Raw genomic sequence first — 27849 nt, 5'->3', positions numbered from 1 at the left:
GTGTGTGCGACCTGGCCAGCGAGGGGAGTCAACTTACCATCATGGGCAGAGGTGAGGACCTGACCAGTTTGAGGGAAGAGTGACACAGGTGAGGTCAATCTTGTACTGAGGAATGGTGGCTCCCTCTTTTACCCCGTCCCATTCTCTCCTTCTGTCCCTTCCACAGTAATCGCTATAAACCAAGATAACATAATTGAATATAGCAAGGTAACAAATCTGGATATAGCAAGATAAAAGCAGGATATAACAAGATAACAAAACCAGCCTATAACACGATAACAAAAGCAGGATATAGCAAGATAACTGGCAAAAACATTCAATAATCTTACCTTCTATAACATATATGAACTTTGATCAGTATAACACTAAAGTAAAATATCTCCCTCCTTATAATCTTCTGTTATCGTGAACCTGGAAATAGTAAACAATATCAAGGACCTGGAAATAGTAAACGATATCAAGGACCTGGAAATAGTAAACGATATCAAGGACCTGGAAATAGTAAACGATATCAAGGACCTGGAAATAGTAAACGATATCAAGGACCTGGAAATAGTAACAATATCAAGGACCTGGAAATAGTAAACGATATCAAGGACCTGGAAATAGTAAACGATATCAAGGACCTGGAAATAGTAAACGATATCAAGGACCTGGAAATAGTAAACAATAACAAGGACCTGGAAATAGTAAACAATAACAAGGACCTGAAAATAGTAAACGATAACAAAGACCTGGAAATAGTAAACGATATCAAGGACCTGGAAATAGAAAACGATATCAAGGACCTGGAAATAGTAAACGATAACAAGGGCCTGAAAATAGTAAACGATATCAAGGACCTGGAAATAGTAAATAATATCAAGGACCTGGAAATAGAAAACGACATCAAGGACCTGGAAATAGTAAACAATAACAAGGACCTGGAAATAGAAAACGACATCAAGGACCTGGAAATAGTAAACGATATCAAGGACCTGGAAATAGTAAACGATAACAAGGGCCTGAATGGTAAGACTGCAAGGGACGGTAAGAGTTGTATCATGGTCGACTCGTCAGCCAAAGATAGAAAACCACTCTTGTATTACGCTCTCAGGAGGACCCAGGGAGTCTTGACGTACACGTTATCTTAAATCCACCACCAGTCTGTCATCTGAGGGTTGGGTGTAAGAGATGGGGCCGAGGGCGAGTTTACGGTACAGGTGACTCAAAGCAGACGCCGCCTGGACTGTCAGAGAAAACGTAACACTGGCATAATATAAGTCATGGGTAACTATGCTACACTGATATGATTTTTTTTTATGAAGTATGCTATTGTAGAACTTTGTAACTATTATTTAATTAACTTAATATGGCTGATTAGTGAAGATATAAAGTGGAAAGTCTGAGTTTTACGTTGAAATGGTAAAGAGGTTGATTGATACGAATATAACATAGTTTCCCCTTGCTTTATACTCTTTGTACATTTTCTATTAATGTCTCTGATCACCATTTTCTCTCGTTTTCTCAAGATGTGCTTCGTTATATTATCTCTTCTAATAAGTTTGCTGTCCTCTAGACGTAATTGATCAGCCAAAATTCTCCACCTGGTAGAATGATGATGCATTAAAAGTAACTCCTCTTTGTTTTGGTCGGGAGAGACGGTCGGGAGGAAGGCGCCCCCCTCCCCCGCTCCCCGGTCCAAGTTATTATGGTGTGGTCATCCATGTGAAGCAACACAATCGTTAAGTTTTATATTTGTCGAGAATTGAGAAGTTTAAATTAATTTTACACTTCTTAATTATCAACAGGCATTATTATTATAACCACCTTCCACTTGCTTTATAAACCAACAAAATTCGTTAAAGTTCTACGCTGAATACGACATAGTTCTGTTGGTTTAATTCATGATATTATTTACCATTATTTATTTGTGAAGATACAGATGTTATAGAATCAGCTCCTTATAATCCCACTTGAAACTGACCGAGAGAAAACATTCGGTCGCATCTTAGCCATGAGCGGACATACTGTATACGAGTACAATTATCGTAAACACATGAAGTACCACAACAAGTGTATTTGTGATTCATACCAGCCTTCTCAAGTTACTGAACGAAGACTATTGAGGTTCGGGTTATAGAGAGAGAAGGGTGAACAGAGGGGAGGGGGGGATACTATTATATCTTCACCACCCTATTTAAGATATCACGAGCATCAAGATTACACGTATGATCGCAGCCGCTCAACCCAATGCTCGTGTTAACTCTCAGATCAAGAGCAACTTTTTCTCCCTCATACAGGAACTGAAACAAGAAAATAAAGAGAGGAAGAGGATAAATTTTGATGAACACTACAGAAGAATACTAGCAATGAAAGAATCACATCCGCCATCTTAACGAGGAATAAAATAATTAACCAACATACGGAACAAGACATCTTACTCCAGCTCACTTCTCCCTTACAGAAAGAAAAACTCCACGTTGTGCTGAGGAGTATCCCGTTGACACCATGGTATAATAACCTGGTCTTGCGGTCTTGGAAAACTCTTAAACTTTCCCTGCAGAGTGTGAGAGGCAGCCACCATTCCCCAGTACGTGTGTTCCTCGCCAGTGTGCCAGTAACCCCATTTTTGTCTGCGTTTTAATGGCGCTTGACACTGTTTATGAATATCCTGACATCGCATGACAGACTAGTCCATGAAACTAATAAACGCATGACAGACTCACCCACCTAATCCACAACCGCATGACAGACTCACCCACCTAATCCACAACCACATGACAGACTCACCCACCTAATCCACAACCACATGACAGACTCACCCACCTAATCCACAACCGCATGACAGACTCACCCACCTAATCCACAACCGCTTGACAGACTCACCCACCTAATCCACAACCGCTTGACAGACTCACCCACCTAATCCACAACCGCTTGACAGACTCGCCCACCTAATCCACAAACCGCATGACAGACTCACCCACCTAATCCACAACCGCATGACAGACTCACCCACCTAATCCACAACCGCAACCGCATGACAGACCTGCCCACCTAATCCACACAACCGCATGACACTCACCCACCTAATCCACAACCGCATGACAGACTCACCCACCTAATCCACATCTGCATGACACTCACCTAATACAGCATTGTTGCCATATGACGATCCTCCAAGACTGTCATGGCACACTCCTACATAACAACACGTACTACCCGTGTCTTTATTCCCTGGGGTATGTTAGCTTGTCAACAGTAACCTGCCAGTACTGGGGGAATACTATCATCTGTATGTTATCCAACACAACACAACACAAACATGACTCGTTCAATAACCCGTAATTAATACTCATTTCTCATTGATTTCTAGGATGCATCTCTCCGGGTCTGCGTATGGCGCCTTTAACCCCTGACTGTCCCCGGCGGGTGGTGAAGGCCCTTGGAGCGTCCTGCCTCACGTCTCTTCTCATCTCTTTGTCTCATCACTCGTTAGGTTAGGTCAGGTCAGGTCAGGTCAGGTCAGGTTAGGTCAGGTCAGGTCAGAGAGTCGTAACTTAAACCCCTCTTCTCGCTACAGGATATAACAAAACACATCTAGTTAGTGTCGAGTTTCCTTTGTAATCTCGACGACAAATTGGACCTGTCTCTCTTGTGTGGTGTAATAATTGAACTAATTAGATGCGTTCTCACACCGTCACTGAGGGAAGGAGAAATTAACTAAAGGATGAGGGAAGTGAGATGTGTGTGTGTGTGTGTGTGTGTGTGTGTGTGTGTGTGTGTGTGTGTGTGTGTGTGTCAATCATAATCACACCCATATACACTCTTCCCCTTCACACTAGGCATTAAAACACACTTACAGGTCACACTAGGCATTTATTATGGCATCCTTCTGGCCCTGGCGGTGACACTAACTCCAGGTCACAGCTCTGTACGCGTGGGGAGGAGGAGGGGGGGTTAAGAGGAGGGGAGGAGAGAGGAAGAGGGGGAGGAGGAGGAGGGGTTAATGCAGTTGCCAGTTATTCAAATATATGCACACCTAACCTGAGCCCAAACACCGCACCAATTGACCTCGACTCAACCAAATTTGTCTCTCTGGTTTATCATTGCCAGCTTCTTCCATACTGCTAATGTCACCAAGTTGAGCGTCTTTGAGGTAGGAATCATTGCTGCCTCCCATACTGACATGACTGATAACTTAAGGGTGAGAATTATTGTCGTATTATATCCTATATTGACCTTAAAGGGTGGGAATCATTGTATATTTTCCTCCCATACTGACCTGACTGATGTGTTTATTGTCTTGGTGAGGACTGGTGTGTACTATTTTTTTTATGTAGGGTTACCAAGGCGTGGATTTTATTGTTATTATTATTATTATTATTATTATTATTATTATTATTATTATTATTATTACTATTATTATTATGTTGTTGTTGTTGTTGTGGGGAGGAAGAGGGTTGTGTTGGCGATAGCTTACTGAGGAAGGTATCGTCTGAGTCACTCTAATAGTATTGTCTTGATTTATTGTTTTTATTTACTTGTTGTTTTGAAATGCTTAATATTGTTTGGTCTCCAGCAAGTTCAGACATTGTTTTGGTAACGTGGTGGGAAGTCATTATCTTACCCCTGGTATTGTCTTAACTCTAGTATTGTCTTAACTCCGGTATTGTCTTATCCCTGGTATTGTCTTAACTCCGGTATTGTCTTATCCCTGGTATTGTCTTAACTCTGGTATTGTCTTCGTGTGGTATTGTCTTACCGTACCCAAGTTAACTCAGTATATTTACCTCAGCCGGCGTCCAACTCTGTGTTATTGCCATCAGCTGTTGTCACTGTGTTTACTTCCTGGGGGAGGGTGGGCACAGCTGCTGTCCTCCCGTCTTTTGTGTGTGTGTGTTGCTGATTGTTTATTGTGGTAATTAATTGATTGAGGTGGATTCATATAGTTTAAAGCATTTTTTCCCAACACAGTTCAACGTGTTCCTGTCGAGAGTACACACACACACACACACACACACACACACACACACACACACACACACACACACACACACACACACACACACACACACACACACACACACACACACACACACGTGTGTACTGAACCACTACATGACAGGTGAGTGACACTCTAACGCCTGGGGTAAACACGCCATTGATCGCTAAAATATTGTTGATTTATATGTACAGTTTCTCTCTAAAGTTATATTCTCGTAATGAAAGATAAATTCAATGAATTTTATTCTGTAAATAAAGATGTAATGGCCGAGTGGATACTACGCTCGACTCCTGTCCTCAGGGTCAGTAGTTCGAAGCCTGTGGGAGCAGTTTTCACCAGGTCTACTATGGGCCAAGTATGTAATATTTAATCAAGGGAAGATAACAGTGTAGCTCATCTTGATATAGGTTGCCACGTTACCATAACATGTGAGGTGAAGGTCGGTGAGGGAGTCGTAGTGTACAGTGAGAGTTCCGACCGATATTCCTGTTATCCTTGTGTGGTAAGGAGTGTGTTTGCTCGGCTCCTGACGTGTGTGTGTGGCCGTCAGCCTCGAGTCTCCTCCTCATTTACGTCATATTCCTGACCACTTGTCAAGAAGCTGTGGCTGCTTCACGCACAAATTCTGCCTCGTTCCAGTTCTCAATATATTCGACCAAACTAAACTTTCCACGTAAGTAAACAAGTTTAATTCAACGTCCCTGCAACGCGAGTGCACTGTTGCAAACCACGAATGCTGTTTATATTGTCTGCGAGCGCGTAAAACCAATATCCAATGCCAAAGACTAAAATTTGTCCAATAAAGTGAGCTTGTGCCGCGCTGGTCCACTTCCCCCGGGAAAATACATGCGAGAATGGACTCGTTTCAGAGAAAATGGGAACCATAATAGACTCCAGGGTAGACCATACTAAACCCACCAGCCCAGCCCGCACATGGTCTTCTTAGTTTATCCTATTTTTAGTACGGCACAGAATCATTCGGCCGTATTTTTCTCGTTTTAACTTTATGACGTCATTTGGTTCAGATACAGTGAACGAGAAACTAGGATTATTGAAATGTGAAAAACTCAATATTAAGGTTATACGGTATATTTTCGTATATCGTATTAATTTGTATATACAGTATAATTTAATATAACTAGCATTAGTGTACTAGCCTGGGCATGTATAATTAATCCGTGCTATAATTTTCACTGTATATATTATTTAATGCTGTGCCTTATATACCACAACCACAGGAAACATAAGATGAAACCTTCCATTTTTGGAATAATATTAAACTGAGAAATGGATTTTCATTTAGTAATATCGTCATACAAATATACATTATACATAGAGAGTATACATAGACAGTGCAAGTACACAGGAGACACTGCAGGTATATAAACAATGGTTGAACAGTAAGTAGGTTTTAAACGCTTATCTGAGTGTTGTGGTTCATAGCTTATCAAGGCCTCCACACGAGAGCCAGAGACCAGGGAGAGAAATACGTGTGTGTGTGTGGGAATCTATCAAATCACTTTCACATTATTTACAAATTGATTAACTTACTTCAGGTGTAACTGTATTAGTTGATCACTTGGTTATTTCTCACGTGTGCTTGTAATCATTTTAGTTAATTTCACAAACACTAGGAAGTTATTGAGGGTTGATATATGACAAAGGATTTTATTAATGTTTATAAAGACGAAAAAAATTGAACAAGAAATTAACTCCTGAATAAACTGTGTCAAAACTTTCCCTAATTTGGACAGAAAATATATTTGGACAGTATAACTATAGACGGGTTTGGTCTTCCCCTTAATGGTGAAGACAATTTTGTTTTTGTCCCCTGATGCTGATTTTTTCTTCTTCTTCTTCTTTTTTTCTTATAAATTGCCGTCTCTTCTTCACTTCAGGGACTTGTGTGATTAATAACTCGGTATTGTTGTGTGATTTAAGTTGGCTCATATGTAGGTTGTGATGAAGCTAAGTTAACATTGCCGTATTAAAGAGGATGAAGAACACCAAGCCCGTCATGTGGCAGTGACAGTAGAGACGTATTGTACTAGCATGAGAGAGGATTATCTTCACTACACTGATATTAAGTATGACCATCACTACACTGACATCAAATATTACCCTCACTACACTGACATCAAATATTACCCTCACTACACTGACATCAAATATTACCCTCACTACACTGACATCAAATATTACCCTCACTACACTGACATCAAATATTACCTAACATCAAGTGCTGTATTACCTTCATTACACTGAGAAAGATTGGTAACTGAGAGAAGATTACTGATTGTCTGAGAGAGATTGGTGTCACAGCTAAGGAATCGGGTTGAGAGTCGCAGGGATGTTGCAGACGTTGATGATTGTTGAATATTGCAAAGGGTTAAACATTGGCTAGTGAAAGGCAGCGTGAGCATTGTTGTGGGCGTGCATGGTAGATCCCCTGTGCGTATACCTACACTCTCCCCTGTACACAATCTGCTCCGTATACACACAGAGACAAACATACACACATAATATAAAATAGGGAAGGAATACCATGGTAATGTTATTTTCTCCCTTCATTAGATACGGCTTTGTTTACATATTGTTCCCCTATAATGGCAGCTCTTCCCTCCCTCAGTGTATTCACCAAATTACTGTCATATATTCACTCCCCTTCCCCCTCTTGGTCACACGTGAAGCATAACTTACCTCAGTTTCCCTCCCCGCCCTCAGGTTATTGTGCACACACACACACACACACACACACACACACACACACACACACACACACACACACACACACACACACACACACACACACACACACACACACACACACACCAATCTTGTAAGACTTTGAAAACAAAAATCGTCGTTGACACTCGTAAGTTATGCTACACACAAGTCCCTCTCATCACCTGGAGATGGTCGACAGTGTTACGTGAACAGTCTGTGTGGGAGGGAAGGGAAGGGAAGAGAAGGGAGAACTCTCTCTTGTGTCCTGAACAAGTGCCTTTTACACCTTATGCAAGAGGAAGAGCAGAAGCATTACAGCGGCTAACAGGGAAGCAGCTGAGTTCATGCTGGCACTCACAGGCTTAGATGATGGATGGGTGGGCGAGAGAGTGCCTGGGAGAGCCACTGGTTGTGTTAGTAAACATAGAGTGAGGGGGGGGGGAGAGTAAGTGATGTGTATATAGAAACGATTTACCTGTATTTACCTGTAATGTGGTGGTGACGTAGTTGTGTTATTGCTGTTGTATTGTAACTGCTGTGGTGGTGGTGTTGTTGTATTGTTAATGAAGTTCTTAGTTCTCCACAGGTCGTTTTCTCCCCCAGGTCGTTTTCTCCCCCAGGTCATGTTCTCCCCAGGTCAATGTTCTCCCCAGGTCATGCAGTTCTCCCCAGGCTCAAGTTCTCCCCAGGTCGTGTTCTCCCCCAGGTCATGTTCTCTCTCATGCCCTCCCCAGGTCGTGTTCTCCCCAGGCTCGTGTCCCTCCCCCAGTGCCCTCTCCCAGGCCGTGCTCCTTCCCCAGGCCGTGCTCTCTCCCAGGTCTGTGTTCTCCCCAGGTCGTGCCCTCCCCTCTCCCAGGTCCCTCCCAGGTCGTGTCTCTCCCCAGGTCGTGTTCTCCCCAGGTCGTGTTCCTCCCAGGTCGGCTCCCCCAGGTCGTGCCCCTCCCAGGTCGTGTTCCCCCAGGTCACCCCAGGCGTGTTCTCCCCAGGTCGTGTCTCCCTCCCCAGGTCGTGCCCCTCCCCAGGTCGTGTTCTCCCCAGGTCGTGTTCTCCCCCAGGTCGTGTTCTCCCCAGGTCAGGTTCTCCCCCAGGTCGTTCTTCACCTCCCCCAGGTCGTGCGTCCTCCCCAGGTCGTGCCTCCCAGGTCAGTTCTCTCCCAACCTTTGATCTGTGTTGGGTCTTCTGCCCGCCCACTGTCTCCTAAGTCTCCCATTGTTGTCACCCACCCACACGGCCTTCCCTCCCGCCTCCTGTTCTCTTCATGTTTATTTCCTTCGCTTTCTGTTTATTCAATTTTTCACTTAATATTATGGGTCTCTCTGTTTATTTATTTGGGCTCTGTTGCAATGAGTCTCTCTGTTGCAATGGGTCTCTGTGTTGCACTGGGCCTTTGTGTTGCACTGGGCCTTTGTGTTGCACTGGAGTTTAGTTACGGTAATTTCATTGACCGAAAATTCAATTGGTGTTTACTCTGACTTAACCCAAAGCTTAAGAGTGATTTAATCCGAAATTTGTCCAGTTTAATTGAAGTCCTCACATATTTTACCTGGTGAGTTTACGAGTCCTCTACCTACACTATCTATCTATCTATCTATCTATCTATCTATCTATCTATCTATCTTCATGTGCCCAGCGTCTCCCTCCCTCCTTCTCCATCACTGTCTTGGTCATCTTCTCTCCCATCTTTTATTCAAATTTAATTTCTTCCCTCCTTCCCTATTCTCTTATCCTCTCCTTCTCTTTCCCCCCTCACTCCCTTTTCCCTTTCCCCTCCTACCTCCCGTGTGCCCTCTCCCCTCTCACTCCTCCTATCTCCCTTGTGCCCTCTCACCCCCCCCCACCTCCTACTTCCCTCGTGCCATCTCCCCCTCACTGCTTCTACCTCCCCTTGACCCCCTCTCCCTCTCCTCCCTCCCCTCCTATCCCCCCTTGTGCCCCCTCTCCCTCTCCCCTCACTCCCTCACCCCCCACCCGCTCACTCTTGCTCGCTGGAGGGGATCATATCGTTAATCCTAATTGGAATTTCAATATTTAGATCGTGAACTTGATTTTTTTCACTCTGGTTAGTGTGCAGTTTGGTCACTTTTTCCCCCTCAGAATTCATCACAGGATCAGCTTTGATAAGTATACAATGTGTGTGTATGTGTGTGTAATAATAATAATAAATAATAATAATAAACGGTTTATTAATAGAGTTGCAGCCGGTGGCTGAAAATATACAGACTTACATTTGATTTAGACAATGATATAATATGCATCGAATACATTTACAGGGCTGTGCAGTACATAAATCAGGAGTTGTTTATTATTTTAACAATATATGGGATGGTGCTGTTCTTATATCTTTCGGTGCGGGCTCTTATGGGCTGAATTTTGTTGTCGTGGCGGACTGCGCGAGGTGGGTGGGGGCTGCAGGTGGCAGGAGGTGGCGATGACGAAGGTGGTGCAGTAGTCCACTGTGTGTGTGTGTGTGTGTGTGTGTAAAACATGAATTGACCCGCGTAAATACTAGATTTTATTTGGGTTGGGAAACTCACAGGTATATTTTACCTTTAATTAACTCCACGTGTTTTTTAACTGGCGTAAGGTCCATCACTACCTGGCGTCTTACACTTCCCCCCTCTCTCTCCTCTCCCCTCCCCCTCCTCCTCTCCCCTCTCCTTCTCCCCCTCCTCCACCTCCCCCTCCCCCTCCTTCACCTCCCCCTCTCTCCTCCACTCACCCACCATCCTCACCTCCACCTTCAGGGCACACGACCTCTGCTGGAGAGAGGAAAGAATAGGTAGACTTGAGGGAAGAACTGAACCTTCACACTTGTCTCACGTCTAAAATGTTGAAGAAAAAGTGAAGGAGGGAGACGTGAGAACACCCTCGACGTTCCCTTAGCTGAGTGTGACCGACGGCAGGAGTGGCCTTGAGACACACTTCTGACGCTACTTTGAGTCTTTGTGGATGTTGAGGTGTAAGGTAGCTTTGTTTATTGTTTTGTTCAGTGCCAGGGAGGTGCAGTGCCAGGGAGGTGCAGTGCCAGGGAGGTGCAGTGCCAGGGAGGTGCAGTGCCAGGGAGGTGCAGTGCCAGGGAGGTGCAGTGCCGGACATGGGAAAGAGAAGAATGAAAGAGAATTGAATAAAGGAGAAGAAGAGAATGCAGGGAAGAAAGTTTGATTCAGACATAGGGAGAGTGAGAAGGGAGGAGGAGGGAAGACAAAGTAAATTTTATGATGGAGACAAGAATTATACATTATTAATCTTGTCGCTTAATGATCAAGAATATTGGACGATTGATGAGGTAAGAGAGAAGGATAGCAAGGTGTAGTGAAGGAAGGAAGGAAGGCAGGTGTAGTAAAGGAAGAAGAGAGGGTGAACAAGGTGTAGTGAAGGAAGAGAGAGAGAGAGAGAGAGAGTGAGAGAGAGAGAGAGAGAGAGAGAGAGAGAGTGGACGGGGTGTAATAGGAGGTGAGAGAGGGAGAAGAGTAGACTCCTGCAGATCGATGGGACAATGGGTTACGTGGCAGCGAGGACAAATTAGGTCAGTTGTGTCACTTCCCCGGCGATAGAGCGCGGCACTGCCCGTCACTAACCCTAGGTACACCAGCTAGGAGTCAGGGATAGGGAATGAAGGAGGGGTCACCTAGGAGGCTTTAAAGGAAGAGGAGGTTACCTAGGAGTTTTTGAAGGAAGGAGAGGTCACCTTGGAGGCCTTGAAGGAAGGAGAGGTCACCTAGGAGGCCTTGAAGGGAAAACTTTAAGATCAGCAAAAGATTATGGAAAAATCAGTGTTGGTAAAAATTTAAGATTAGGGCAAAAAGTCGAGATTAGGGCAAAAAGTCGAGATTAGGACAAAAAGTCGAGATTAGGGCAAAAAAAGGAAAAATTGGGGAAAAACTTACGGTTAGGGATATGGATATGCGCTTTCTCCTCCTCCTCCCGTTCCGTCCCTTCCTTCTGTCACTCCTCTCCTCCCCTCACTCCTTCCCTCCTCCTTTCACTCCTCCTTTCTTCCCCTCGCTCTTTAACTCCTTCTCTCACTCCTTCTTTCCCTCCTCCCCCCACTCCTTCCCTCCTCCCCCACTCCTTCCCTCCTCCCCCACTCCTTCCCTCCTCCCCCACTCCTTCCCTCCTCCCCTCACTCTTTCACTCCTTCCCTTCCGTCACCCCCCTCCTCCTCCCCACGCCATCTTGGAGTCACTGGAAACAGCTGGTACTGGGAGATAGGTAATCCTCCCTCCTGTTGGTGGGAGTGTGGTGTTGGTGATACTGAGGAGCAAGAAACTGTGGAGGGAGGGAGGGGAAGAGGGAGGGGTAGGGATGAAAGGTGGGAAGGATGGAGGAAGGGAGGGAAGGTTGACTGGTGGTGGTGGTATTGTGGTGGGGTGGTTGACGTGGAGGAGGGTATTGTGGTTAACTGGTGGTGGTATGGTCGACTGGTGGTGGTATGGTTGACTGGTGGTGGTATGGTTGACTGGTGGTGGAATGGTGGACTGGGTGGTGGTGGTTGGTTGACTGGTTTTGTAGGGAAAGGAAGAATGAAGGAAGATTAGAGGTGGGGGAAGGAAGTTATAGTTCGGAAATTGAAGAAATTCAGGAGGAGGTAAGAGAGGGCAGGCTGACCGCCTAGCTAAGCTAATAGTGTGTTAGGGTTGTGTCATGGGTAAGTTATTGTCTGCCGGTACAGGCACTAGACAGCCTACCCTGTCCCATTTATGGGTGATTTAAGGGCCTGGTGGTGGTGGTGGTTGACGTGGGGGGGTATTGTGGTCGACTGGTGGTGGTGGTATGGTTGACTGGTGGTGGTGGCGGATGATGATGTGGTTGACTGATGTTATCGTCAATATAACATTAATATGAGTAACACATTACAAGTTAACATCATAAAGAGAGAGAGAGAGAGAGAGAGAGAGAGAGAGAGAGAGTGTGTGTGTGTGTGTGTGTGTGTGTGTGTGTGTGTGTGTGTGTGTGTGTGTGTGTGTGTGTGTGTGTGTGTGTGTGTGTGTGTCAGTAAGATATGCTCAGGCAACAGTGGACAGGTAGCTGCCTCCATATACCCCCCATAGGTAGATTATTCTCACACTTGTTCAATACTTAACAGAGATTCGATAACAACGCTGTCAGGAGGGAGGGAAAGGCACGTGCCGGCGGATGCTGGGAGCGCGACGGAAGTGTCACACAAAAGGGCGCCTCATACCGGGGTTGTGTCCACGCCCTACACCACAATAAACAACGCTCGGGTCAAGAGGGTGCTGCCGCCCACCCGCTCGCGCCGCTGAGTCTCGTCCTTAGGTACGATGGACAGTGAGGCGTTAGTGGCCCGTGCCAGACAGGATCAAGTAACGCCTTCAGTCAAGCCCTTCAATGGCGAGCGGGTGTGGGTGCTGGTGTTGTTGTTACGAGGGAGGAGGGGCACAGAGGGTGGGGGGGAGATTGTGGGGAGGAAGATGGGGTGGGGATGGAGATTTGGTGGGGGGAGGGTGAGAAGGGGTAAGGTAGGGCCGTCCAGAGCGGTGCAACAGCTGGCAGTCTGACTGGTGGTGAACAGGTGAATACGTGTGTGTGCGCATCTGTGTCTAAGTGTGTAGCGTCCACCTGGTGTAGAAGAGTGCAGTGTAGTGGATGTGAGGTGTGTTGGTGGTGGAGGAGACGCTAGGTAGCCTGGTGTAGTGTGGTGGGTGTCCTGGGCGTGTGTTGTGTTGTCCCTCAGGGCCTCTGATGCTCCTCTGCTGCGTCCTCTCCACACACACACGAGCCGGGGAAACACTCACCTCTCCCCCACCAGCCTTGTCAGTATACCGTGTGCTCTCACAGTGCTCCGTCAGAAGTGTTCGCCTCACACACACACACACACACACACTCCTGAACTAGATAACAACCTCGTACGACACTTACTTGACATATAAACTCCATGTCATTATAAAAGAAAAAATATTTGGACTGAGTGAGTAACATGTAGTGGCGTTCATTAACTATGCGGCCACCAAGTTCAGCACTAACTGACTCGCTGTACGGTGCTGAGACATGAGAGTTTGCCAGGTATGTCCCCCTTCCACCACACGCTTTCTGTCTAACTAATGTGGATCCTTGTTAAGACGGTAGACATCTCACATGTGCTGTAGTACAGTACACACCCCACATGTGCTGTAGTACAGTACAGTAGACACCCCACATGTGCTGTAGTACAGTACAGTAGACACCTCACATGTGTTGAAGTACAGTGCAGTAGACACCCCACATGTGTTGTAGTACAGTACAGTAGACACCCCACATGTGCTATAGTACAGTACAGTAGACACCCCACATGTGCTGTAGTACAGTACACACCTCACATGTGCTGTAGCACAGTACAGTAGACACCCCACATGTGTTGAAGTATAGTACAGTAGACACCTCACATGTGCTGTAGTACAGTACAGTAGACACCCCACATGTGCTGTAGTACAGTACAGTAGACACCCCACATGTGCTGTAGTACAGTACAGTAGACACCCCACATGTGTTGAAGTATAGTACAGTAGACACCTCACATGTGCTGTAGTACAGTACAGTAGACACCCCACATGTGCTGTAGTACAGTACAGTAGACACCCCACATGTGTTATAGTACAGTACAGTAATAATAATAATAATAATAACAATAATAATAATAATAATAATAATAATAATAATAATAATAATAATAATAATAAACGGTTTATTGAAAAAGTTCTGCAGCCCGAAGGCTGAAAATATACATTGGACATAAATTACTTATTACATACATTGGTGGTTTAATAAAAGCCTTCATGAGAGAAAGGTGAAGGAACATACAGTGAACATACAGATTAATGTTTACAGCAGAGGTCACGTAGATCATAAGAACATAAGAAAATAAGGAGTCTGCAATAGGCCCGTTGGCCTGTTCATGGCAGCTCCTGTCAAGAGTTACTACCACTCTCTATCATCCATGAATCTATCCAGCCTCCTTTTGAAACTTTCCAGCGTTCCAGCACTTACTACAAAGTTGCTAAGCTTGTTCCACTCGTCCACCACCCTATTTGTGAACCAGTTCCTTCCTATCTCCCTCCTAAACCTAAACTTATCCAACTTACATCCGTTGCTCAGAGTCCTATCCTGCTCGGATATTATAAGAACTTTATCTATGTCCCCTTTATTAATTCCTTTCACCCAGTAGTATAGCACAGTAGACACCTCACATGTGCTGTAGTACAGTACAGTAGACACCCCGCATGTGCTGTAGTACAGTACAGTAGACACCTCACATGTGCTGTAGTACAGTGCAGTAGACACCCCACATGTGCTGTAGTACAGTACAATAGACACCTCACATGTGTTATAGTACAGTACAGTAGACACCTCACATGTGCTGTAGTACAGTGCAGTGGACACCCCACATGTGCTATAGTACAGTACAGTAGACACCTCACATGTGCTGTAGTACAGTACAGTAGACACCTCACATGTGCTGTAGTACAGTACAGTAGACACCCCACATGTGCTGTAGTACAGTACAGTAGACACCCCACATGTGCTGTAGTACAGTACAGTAGACACCTCACATGTGCTGTAGTACAGTACAGTAGACACCTCACATGTGCTGTACAGCACACCCCACATGTGCTGTAGTACAGTACAGTAGACACCCCACATGTGCTGTAGTACAGTACAGTAGACACCTCACATGTGCTGTAGTACAGTGCAGTAGACACCCCACATGTGCTGTAGTACAGTACAGTAGACACCTCACATGTGCTGTAGTACAGTGCAGTGGACACCCCACATGTGCTATAGTACAGTACAGTAGACACCCCGCGAGGTTACAGGAGTATGGAATGCGCCTGCCTCAGTATTACTCAACATGTACAGTGAGTGAGATGGTTGCTGGGGGATTTAACATAGTTTCCCAACCACGTAAGCAGCTTACAACACACTGTTTACCTCCAGTATTGCTACGTCAGGTGTTTTCTCTGAGTATTGCCTGCCGAAGTGAGGGAGGGAGGGGAATGTTGTCGTGGCGGCAGTGTTGGTGTCGTAGGTTGTGGTGACTCGCTGGCCGCTCCCTCCTCTGCATAAATGAGGTTGTCTTACCTGTATGGTGATGGTGGTGCTGGTGGTGGTGAGGGGTGTAGGTGCGTATACTGCAGCTGATTCTTAACCCTTTAAGCTTGAGGCGTAGTGTCGCAACTTAGCTGAGAGAAACACTTACTGCTGTGTGTGTTAATACTTGTTTCTTTTGTATTAATCTTTAAGTAGGAGTTGCTACCTAAGGTTATTATCTGACTGGGTTTTGTGTTGTGTTGTAAGCGCACTGTACCGAGTGTGTTGTGTTGTAAGGTCACTGTACCGAGTGTGTTGTGTTGTAAGCTCTCGTCACCAAAATGTTAACAAAATCTTACTATTCTTACGTTAGATCATGTCACCCCCCCACACACACACACCCACCCACCGTGTTGATGGAGAAGCTACGCCCGGCGTGTGTCATGTTGTATGCTCATAACCGCGGTGGTCAAGTAGCAGGTGACCACAAGAATCTTTTGGTGCGACAGAAGGTGGCAGGCGGGGAGGAAGCACGTCTCTCTCATTCACTCACTCGCCCAACCAGAAGGAAATAGTATTCAAATGGATTTTTTCTTGTGAATCTCTCTCTCGCCTTCATCAAAACCGTTCAGTCAGCGGGCGCGGGAGTAGCATTCCTGGTCACTCTATTATCACCTAAACGCCATTGACTTAACAGTAAAGTCAATTTTGGCAGCTGGGAGCCGACACACACACACACACACACACACACACACACACACACACACACACACACACACACACACACACACACACACACACACACCCACACGGACACTGACAGAAATATACGCGTGAGTTTGGTGTTGGAGCGTCGCGGGTCTGCCGGAAATACAATCCAAAGAGTGTTACAGGGAAACTGTTGAGTAAACTTGGTATTCGGGGAAGAGAAGTGAAGATATCCAGGTGTGTTCAGAGGATATGTGGTAATGAGTAATTATGTGAGATGTGTTAAGCTGTGTGTTTTATGTGTAGTGAGAAACGTAAAGTAATCTAATGGAACCAAACCAAGTCAAACCTAACTTAAACCTAATCACCCAGGTAGCGTTAGGGTGTTGAATCATCAGGTGAAAGAATTTGGGGTGTCTACTCTTCATGTGATTTACCTAAATATTTATACAGTATTTCTACCGCAGGCGATGATCTACCCTTCAGTTTAGTATAAGTTGGGTTAGGTTAGGTTAGGTTAGGTTAGGTTACAAGACACCACAAAATAGTCCCAACAGTGTTCTCTATACACTCTCCTGGCACCTCACACACACACCTTCCGTCCATATGTGACCTTCAAGTTAAAATACACTTAATAAATACAATAATCTCTCTAACTTTTAATATTTCTTAGTTACGTTGAACAAAATTCATAAATAGAAAATATCGTTGGTATCTGTAATATTATCATCTAAGTGTTGGCTCCCAGCACCTGACAGGGTGTCCTTCAGGTGTACCGTTCGACTCCGTGACCACCAGTGATGGTCATGGAATAAGGTGACCTGGAAGTGACGTCATTGGTGGTTATTGTTGATATTCATAGACTGGAAGATTGAAACTCCTGGTGTTCTTCCCAGTCCAACACAATACTGGTAATGTACCGGGTGATTGTGTCTCATTGGAGTTACAATACCTGGTGTAGGTATGCCATTCTTAGTCGACTCCTGCACACACCTTCATTAGCTCGGCCTTCTGCTGTTGTTGAGGGGAGGTCACAGTCATTATAGTGTTTACTCTTATGAATACTTTTTGTTGTGTTAATTAATGATCTTCTTGAAATCGTGAATGAAGATGTCATAAAAAAAATCCAAGAAGAAAAGGGGAAAACAGAGCATGAAAGAAAACGAATAAACTAAGTGAGAGAAGATAGTGTCCCAAAATTATGTAAGATGAGGGTTAACAGGAAATTCAGGCGAGAGAGAGAGAGAGAGTATTCTTTCCACGTTAGGGCGGGCAGGGTGTAGGGGAGGGCCGCCCCTAGTGACTGCTGCACTGCCGCCTCTCACCACCACAACCCCTCTGCAGCGTTGCGTCACTCCCACCGGAACCTCCATGATCTTAGATAAGGCCCGATTCTGACGTCACAGGCGGAAATACAGTAATTCTCGCTGTGGCACCATTTGGGAGGTGTGTCGCTGGGGTCATAATGGCCTGGATTGCTGCATGGGTCGCCTGCCTGTCGTAAGGCTCGGACAGGGTACCGTAGTTGAGAGGTGAAGTAACTAACATGTAGAAAATAGTCACATACTCAGCAGGTAGTTTTAACACTGACCCCCACACAGCTATTTTTAATGGTGGTTTACTGTAGAGGCTGTAGCGGACGACACAGCTTAATAAAAAGAATTATGTCAACTGATAATGAATACTGACTGGTTTGTTGGCGTTAAGATGCGGTAAACCTTGTCACTCTGTAAACCAGCACCGGTAGACATCTTTCTGTGTCGCAAACTCACATGAGTGGACAGTGGCTTGTATCGTCTAAAGCCACACCACCAGTAAACTGACTAATAGACTGAAAGAGAGAGAGAGGAGGGAAGTGGGGGGGGGGGGCGTGGGTGGTGTTGATGGGCGAGAGAGATGTTGCCGCGGCCACATGAATTGACATCCAGTTGGCCACCACAGCCCATGACCCACACCTGCCCAACCACCTGACCTACACCTGTCCAACCACCTGACCCAACCTAACCTCATCCTAACCTTTACTCATTCATACAAACACAAAGATCACATTTACTGTGTTGAGTTAGCATATTTGCAACTTACCGTTCTCTCCCTTCCCCTCTCCTCTCCTTGCCTCTCTAGACCACAGTGTAGAGAGTTTCATTGTGACTTACCCATGCAAAACAGTCACAGTCTTCATGGGAAAAGCGAGCAGTGTGGCGTGAGCAGTGTGACGTGTCGGTGTGATGGTGGTAGCAGTGGTGGTGAGGGTGGTGGTAGTGACGGTGGTAGAGTCTGCGTCGCCAAGCCTGTGCGTACGTCACAACTCTCCTAATGATCCGCACCCTCTATCTGTCCCTGGTCAGGCCGCACCCGGTGTAGCAGACCAAATTACACCCCCTTTAGTTTATACCTGGGTGTATTCTGGCCGAGGTCATTTAAAACCCCGGGTATATACTGGTGTTGGTCAATTATCGCCCTGGAGTAAACTTGACCTAGGCTGTTTTACACTCCCCTGGGCAGGAACACAGTACTTCCGAATTTATTAGTACTAACAAAATTACCCGGCTTTGCTCAGATTAGGTATATACTGTCACAGTTTGCCCTTCCTGACACGAGTGACATCCCATCCCAACCCAACCCAACCTAACCTAACCTAATCTAACCTAAAACTTAACCTAACCTAATCCAACCTGACCTAAGCCAACCTGATCTAACCTAACCAAACCTAACTATACCTATCTTAACTTTACTCAACCCAACCAAGACGAAGAGAGGGAGGAAGGAAAGTGGGCGCAGTGACAAAGTGATGGTGAAAGAAAAGTCAAAGGAAGAGAAAGGAGGAAGGCAGGGAGGTAAGAGGCGGTGGTGGGAAGAGAAGAAGAAACAAAAATAACTGGAAGGAGACGGTAACAGTAAAAGAGAAGGGAAGAGGTAAGGAGGAGGATAAAAAGAGGGAGGAGGGGTAACGAGAAAAGAGAAGGGAGGGCCAATGGAAGACAAAGGAAACTGGTCCTCAGAGACAAGGAAATACCAGTTGACTATAATTTCACATTGGACTGCTTGAAGGAAGAATAATCACCACTTGACAACTTTTACCCTCACCTGGGAGAGGAAGGAAGGAACGAAGGATGATAACAGTGTGAGAGAATAGAGAAGATGAGAATGGAAAGAGAAATAGAGAATATTATTATTATTACCATTATTATCAGTTAAGTTACTAGGCTGCCTAAAGTTCAATTGGTCCTGGGGTGCCTAAAGGTCAGTTGCCTCCCCACCCCCCTCCCCTCGGGGATCGAGTCCTGTTTATGTTGCCTCGACACAAACCATGTTATTTAACTTTTACGTTTATCCTCTTTACCACTGATTGGCTCGTTAGCCACTTGGGCGGTCAGTCGGTCCGTCTCTGTTATGCACTGTTGGCAAGTATTGGATATGCACTGGCTCCTGAATGTATCTGTACCTGCGCCAGTGTTGGTCAAGTCTGGTCATGAATGAGCTCACACTCAGTGTTGTCACAACTCTCTGGCAAATTGTTCTTAGTTCACAATTCTAACCCGGAAAAAGTTTGCACAAACAGTTTTCTAGACTTGCGGCTTCTTCAACCATGAGCTGTGAACCCCTAGTGGGATGGGCATCCGCCAGCTCCTGGTATGGCCACTCGACTGAGTAGTGCCCTCTGAAATGCTTATAAACTTAAATTAAGTCACCCCTAGCCTGTCTATAGTATAAACTAGGTAATAATGCAGGCTTTCATATCTCTCTGGGTAGCTGTAGTGCAGGCACCAGTCTCGTGGCCCTCCTTTGGACATTTTCAATTCACTGACGGATTCTAGTATATCTCGGTGACCAGATGGGGTGACAGTACTACAGGCAGGGAAGCACCTCACTCTTGGAGAGCGTTATGGGGGACGGACTGTCTAGATATCTGAACGACCTTTCTATAAAACCTACTAGCTTAGTTGCTTGATTCACCTTCTTCCCACAATGGCCCGAAAACTTCAGTTTGCTGTCAACTACACACTCAGGTCTTTTTCACATTCAGCTTTTATTAATGCTGTTTCTTCACCTCATTGGGACATGTGATACGCTTTCTTACTGTATGTACGACCTACTGTAGGGTGCATCCTCTACACATCGTGACATTGAATCTTAACAGCCATTACTTTGACTGTTCTTGAAGCTGACAGAGATCTTTCTGCAGCTCTTCACAGTCCATTTGGTTCTTAATATCCTTGATTAACTTGGCATCGTCCGCATGTCATTTATAAAGTAAACAAACAGCAACAGGCTCAGTACACTTGCCCTTTGGTACCCCATTTATCACGAGTGCACATGGGATGAAACTCGTGTCATTTATCACCACACACTGCTTGCGGTCATGAAGAAAGTCTCCGATCCACACTAGGACACTTTACCGAATCCCGTACCCTTCCAGTTAAATTCTCAGCCTTTCATGGGGTACGCTGTCGAAAGCCTTGGCAAAATTGAGATATATATTGTCGATATAGCCACAATGTATATTTGGATTTTGCCAAGGCTTTCAACAGCCACACAGCAAGTGTCACCAACACTAGGTCTTGACCCTTAAAATTGACACTTCAATATAATTGTATTCCCTCATTATCATCCATGAAATTTCTTATCTTATTTAACCTCTTTAATAACTAAACTAATGTCTGCAGTTCAGATTCCAAACATACTGTATTGTATTGTACTGTACTGTACTGTACCAGTAACCAAGACATTCAAGAATGAATTACATTTTCTCTTTTGACTGTTACGCATTGGGTATTTGTTGCGTCTTTGTCACTCTGTTGCAATGGCATATAACACACATTCACAATGTAAATCATAAAAAACACCGAATCATGGGTGTAGTTCTTGCATGTTCGGCTCATCCGTCGTGTGATGTAGAATCGCACTGAAATTGAAATTGTAAATTATTTCAGCATAAATAGGGGTTAAATTGACTTATGGGCTGGCTTGGAACCTAACAATCATTTGCTGCTTAATATTGTGTATGAGAAATTGAATTCACAATTACAAATGAACGAATCTTGAATATAATTTTGGAACAGTCTGTTCGCAGCCCAGGTCTTCCTTTATTCGTTTTTTTATACATTTAATAATGTTATGTATTGACTTGTGAATTAATATGCCTTTTGTTTAGTTAGTTCTGGCTGCTCCAGGAACACATCCTCCATTTATTACACTGTTTCTATAGGAAAATCCCTTTCACTAAACAAATTTTTGCCTTACACACGACTTCCACAGAATGGATCACTTTCATATAGCGAGGAATATCTGTGGGTATCATAGGCCCTTTTGAACCTGACAGGTCCGTATCTGTAGCACTCAGAGGGCCTTCCACACAGGTCCATTGAGAACACACACTAGTCACTGTACATGTGTTGTTTGTAATATAACGATGGGTTTAAAGTCCTGTAGCTTCCTGTGTATATTCACCACACTCGAGTTCTTTGAGTCGAAGAGGGATTTTAGGAATAGAATCTAAATAGTGTACATAGTGTCAAGAAAATGCAGGATACTTACTACTGTTTCATTTTTTTGTATGTGATACCAAGAATAACATTACATTGCATAGATAGGAAGTGTTAGCATGCAAGTTTATATTTTTTTAAGCAGTCCGATGTTTTATATTTTACACATTATATTCACTCTGTCTGTTTCAGTTGTCACCTGTACTTATTCACTGTATTTTTACAGATACTGACTCCGGGAGTGGAGACGGACTGGTGGATCCAGACGCACCGAGACCTCATCTGCCGGACCTGGTCACCCACAGGACACCACTGACTCAGCTGACAGTGGAGAATGTCCGTCATCATGATCAGTTAATGCAGGGGCAGGAGCAGGACTCTGCTGACCCAAAAGTGGCCAAGACTGGCATTCTCAAGGGTGGTAAACTTTGGAAGAACGGTGACAGCAAAAAGACGAAAGCCAAAGTAGAGGAGGAGGAGGTGGATGAGCCACGGCGCTCAGTGAGGTTCTCTGGGAGGGACGAGTACAGTCTGTTGGAAAACCTGCCACTGGACAAGATCCCCTTAGATGCTGCAAATTCAGCTGCACTGGCCAAGTTCATGCCAAAGCTAAGGGAGCTGGGAATGTTGCTTGGGGAGGGACGCGAGGACTGGCACGTAGAACTCAGCCCCATCAAGCCAGAACCTGATGGTGGGGCTGGGTTAGCCAACCCAGATACATCATTTGAGGACCACCAGAAGCAGCTTCCGCCGCAGATGGATGACGAACAAATCAAAGAATCTATGCAGCGCTATGATGAAATGCGACGCCGAATTGCTGCAGCTGAGGGTCGTGACAACACTAGCATCTGCAGTGATGAATCAAAAAGTTCATCTGATTCCCAATCATCAGATTCAACTATGACTGAAACGAGAATTCGAAGGTTAGAGAATGCTGATGTGGCACATGTAGCAGGTGGGGTCATGAGAAGTAACAGTGAAGTTAGGAGAGCCATTGAGCGTAATGCTCTAAGACGATCCCTCATTCGTTTTTCTGATCCTCGGAAGAAAGATACAAACAAGAATGACAGAAATGATAAGGGAGAAACATCATTGTTAGAAAAGCTGAAGTGGCTGACAGCTTCAGAAGATGCAACTAATGGAAATTCTGAGCACAAAGATGATGATGACAAGGACCAGGAGGGTGAGGAGGACAGAGAGGAGAGGGATCTCTGTAAATCTCTTGACCCCAAGGTACAAGAGACCATTGCTCAGTACCGCAAATTGGCAGAGATGTTCAACAAAACCACATCACTGCGTGCAACTGACATCTTAGTACCACGCGATGTTCGAGAATGGAAGCTTCAATCAGACCTTTTTCCAGACCACAAAGGACCATCACTAGATTCTGAAAGTGATGAACTAACTGAGACTCATTCTGGATCTACGACACCTACAGTTTTCCAGGCCATCCCAGCTGTGTCCATCGCAGAGCTTATCGCTGATGAAGAAAACGATAAACTAATTTACAGCGGTGGTGTAAGATATACCCGAGAGGGAACTTTGCCAACAGCCTTAGAGGGGGGTGAGGAACAAGAAGAAGGTCAGCAGGCCCCAGCTTCTGCAACTTCAGCTTCTGATGCAAGGAAGCAGTTCCTCTCACAGATGTCGAGTCATGCAAGTGTGCCACTTATTAATGGGGTCTCTGCTCATCCAGGAGATCGCTCTTCACTTGCATCGAATTCAGATTCATACACTTTTGACGATATTGATGAAGCTCTGCATGATGACCGCTCCTCATCTGTGCCTTCCTCTTCACAGTCATCACCTCGACTGTCGGGGAAAAGTGATATGGATGGGACAAGCACAACAGAAAGTGGCTACAGCAGCAATGAAACAAATGGAGAGCTGTGTCCAGTGAATGGTCTGCCAATGAGTGGAGCACAAATTCTTGGATTGCCACCTGGTGGTGTTGACATAGATGAGCTAGCCGAATTTGTGCGCCAGGATGCTGGTCGAATGGAGCGCCTCCGTCGCCGTTATGATGCTGGGGAACTAGAGGATCATGGTTTCAACAGACGACCATCAGTACGGGGTATTAAGCCTCGATTTGGATCCACTACTGACCTTTTGAAGCAGATGGCAACACAGCTAGCGCCCCCTACCATGGCTCAACCCGGTATGGCTGGATCACACATGACCTGGCCATATCGGGACGTAGGGGATGAGGAATCTGGTCCCCCTCCGCGACGTCGGGCAGCCCCCAACAGAGCAGTTCTTCCTGCACTGCAAGAAGATATTCTCTATATACCTACATCTGACCTTTCCCCACAAGCAGCTCCTTTATCTTCTACTTCTGAAACTACAGTTACTTCTCTCACGCACACCAAGGCACCGCGTGTTGTCCACGTGTATGCTAGCACAGGAGACTTAAGAGCTCCACCACCACCACGATTGGCAGTTCCAAGAGAATCCCCTCCACCAGATTTAATCCGACCTGGCGTTGCTCCAGTACCTGTTCGAGCACACAGTCATTCCTCTTTGTCTCAGGCACCACCAGATGGACCCCTACAGGGCATGGTGGTTGCTCCACAAATGCCCACTCCAGTTGTACATGAACACCATTACCCAACTTGCAGAAGGCCTTCCTCAGTGCATGGTCATTTGCCTCCAGATTCCTTAGTGACCAGGGGTGTACTTCCACCTCCTGTGGCTCGACCCCATTCCACACTTTCTCACTATCCAAACCCACGTGTCCCTGTGCACTACCATCCATATGAAGAGCCACCACCATCCCGTGCCCCATATGAAGGTAGCCATACACCTCTAGCCCAACGTGGGTCTTACCCTGGCACCATCCCTGCCCCAATTCCTTCCTCACATTACCAACCTCCCTTAATCCCTCATGACCCAGCAAGATATCCTAATCCTCCTCCCTATGGTTCCCAGCACCCACATTCACGACCACCAATAACATCACCAAGAGAAGGAACACCTTACATACACACAGCACATCCGCAAGTGCACTCTGTGCCTCAGGTATCCTCTGTGCCCCTAGGACCTGTACAAGTGCACCAATGTGGACCAAGACACCCTCCTCATGCCAGACTAGTTGGTGGAGGGACCGTCACAGACCAAGCATGTTCTCCAGTTTGGTCTCATCAACAACCACAGCCGCCTCACCCTCACATTCACCAGAACTATCTACCCCATCCTGTGTCTAGTCACCTGAGCTATACCACACCTATAGTGCCAGAAAGCATCACGGCGACACGACCTTCAGGACCTGTTGGGCCCCCAATAGGTCCACCTATCATTAATGGGAGTGTTGGGAAGCTTGAAGGGTTGAGAGATGAACGAGGTGTTCCTGAAGGAGCGTCGTCTTCTCCTCGTGGCACTGTAGACCCTCAATATCCTCCCTCTCATGGTTCACCAACCCAAGACACCACCCTGCTGCACCGGCACCCCCCGCCCGTCAATATGACCTGAGTGCTCCCTTCAGCACACAGGTAGCCAAGTGTAGTCAGGTGTGGTTGATCCCTCACCCGGCCAAGTTCAGGACCCGGCCTTAAGCCAGTTCCATCCCAGCACTGGCTGGTCCCACCCAGGTCCAGCCTTGTACAAGAGGATGGTGACCAGCTGTGGCTTGTCAGTCACAAATCTGCTGACAAGCTACAATATTAGATAAATGAAAATGCTCATTTACAAGATGGTTTAAAAAACAAAATGTTGTTTTATAGTGTGAAAATATAGAGTTGCCACATTCTCCTGTTGGCAAATATTCTTTTGGTGTCTTCCCGAGTGATATGTGAAAAAATACACGTTGCCAAACTATTCACGACCAAATATACTTGCCAAAATTGTTGACAGTGTGCACACCACAATCCTGAAACTATTTTGTTATGACAGTGAGGGGTAAAGACAATCTTCCTTTTTTCTTGCTCTAGTAAAAACTAATAACCTACTTAATGTATTATATAAAGTTTCCAGTAGGGTGCATGTGACAATATGTAGATGTCTTTTACAATTGATGTGAATGGACTTTTTTTTATTATTATAACAGGCAGAATACTGAACCTTCCAAAGAAATGGGAAGAGAATATTTTTTGTTAAGATATGCAACAGGTGAAGATATTTTCAGAAGTATGAGTCAAGGTACAGTGATGCTATGCTAACAGTCAACCTCCCTTAATCTTATTCCTGAAACTTGAATAGTGTACAATAAACGTTTCTGTGCATTTCCATTATTTCAAAGACATAAAAGACATCTATAGCTCATCTCATTAATAAATCCTCCCAAAAACATTAGATACTTTTGAGTTACAGTTTGTTGGAGGACATGACAAGGTGAGCACACCATATTTTTTACAGAAAGGTTAACATTTACTTTACTGAGACTATTATAAAGAATTTTATGGCTTGAATATATTTTTATTACAACTTAAAAGTGATTTTATACTGATCTGGCATTTTCTCTTGGCAGAAAATGTCTTGATAATTTAGCTTTATGGGTCTTAGCATGCAGCTGGTGTCCTGGTTCATTGCTCCTGTCTTTTACATTTTACAAGCAACATAAAGATAGTCTTCCAGGGTTTAAATAATTAATCAGAAATCATTTAGATTATAATTATGACAAATAATAATATTTCCATGAATGAGACCAAAAAATTACTCTCTGCATTATATGATAATTTGATGTTCTGAGACCATGGTGGAGGCTACTTGAAGACACTTTTCATTCTCTTGAGCACTTTTTTCACACTGTTTTCTTGCTTTAGATGTCGCAGTATTTTCCATTTTAAGGAAAATAGAGCTTGCGACACAAGTTACATTGGTTATTGCCTTCTTTGACTGTGCAGTTGTGCAGGTGCAAAGAGGAATCATTAACGGCTGTACGATACCAATTTATTTTAACACACAGACGATTAGCTAACAAAAACATATACAGTACAGTACAGACATCCAGAAAAACTCAGTGATAAAATATGTACAGTATTGGTTTCTGTTTTAGGCCCTTTAACTTCCACAATGAAGATAAATGTTTTTTGACATGCAGTAGAGAAATACAGTATTGTTGAAAGGTCTTTGTGGAATCATTAGCTCAAACTGTAGGCATGTGTAGAGTATGACTCACTTGTATGTATAACTTGATCTTGCTCTTTCTAGCAGTGGCAGATATTCGTGGATTTTGATAAAAGACCACTTGTTCTTAGATACTGTATAGTGTAAATACACTGCTCATTTTTATATGCATTCATATACTTTTAAAACTATAGCATAATCAAAATGTGAAAATCAATAATAGTTAATGAAGGTAATGTTAACAGATTTGTTTAAACACCCGCTGCACTATTATGAAATTGAGGAAGTAGAAGAGCAAGTTGGAAATAAAATAACAGTGTTCTTAATTCCTTTTACTGCACTGTTATTCGACAGTGCAGTATATGAACTGAAATTTTTAAAGCATCACATGAAATCCCTTGAGAATTAAGACTGCAATAATTATTCAAGTATTCTTATGCACACTATTACTGTATAGACCCTAGTTATTTTTCTTCCATGAATGAAGTTTAGTATTGTTTGTATAATTAATCAATGACGTTTAATATTTTGGGATACATAATCAAACACAGAACCAAAGACTAGGTTTAGGAAAAAATCATATACATATAATTTAGTCTTGTAGGACAGACCAAAGTTATTGAACCTTCCAACACTTCTTTATTGTAAGGAGAGAAGGTTAACATTTCAAATGGTCTGTGAACATTTCAAAAGCTCTGTGAATGCTTTGGTATAGCTACAGGCATCACTGTACCTATGACACAGACATTGTTATTCAGAAAGTAAACCAGGGCTAAAATTTCCAGTATATATATATATATATATATATATATATATATATATATATATATATATATATATATATATATATATATA

General features: G+C 44.5%; 1 protein-coding gene across 1 annotated transcript; it reads left to right on the top strand.

Annotated features, from left to right (window-relative positions):
• LOC121871084 lies at nt 1–27849 on the top strand (the record flags this gene model as incomplete). The annotated part of the gene is given in 2 exon segments (XM_042373212.1): nt 1–51; nt 22160–27849. Coding segments are annotated over 2 exon segments (3293 nt in total), but the record flags the coding sequence as incomplete, so codon positions are not given.

This window comes from Homarus americanus, unplaced genomic scaffold, assembly GCF_018991925.1.
Source record: "Homarus americanus isolate GMGI-L3 unplaced genomic scaffold, GMGI_Hamer_2.0 scaffold52512, whole genome shotgun sequence".
Classification (NCBI taxonomy): domain Eukaryota; kingdom Metazoa; phylum Arthropoda; class Malacostraca; order Decapoda; family Nephropidae; genus Homarus; species Homarus americanus.
The sequence above is the reverse complement of the archived record's forward strand: the minus strand, read 5'-3'. Positions and strand labels throughout refer to the sequence as shown.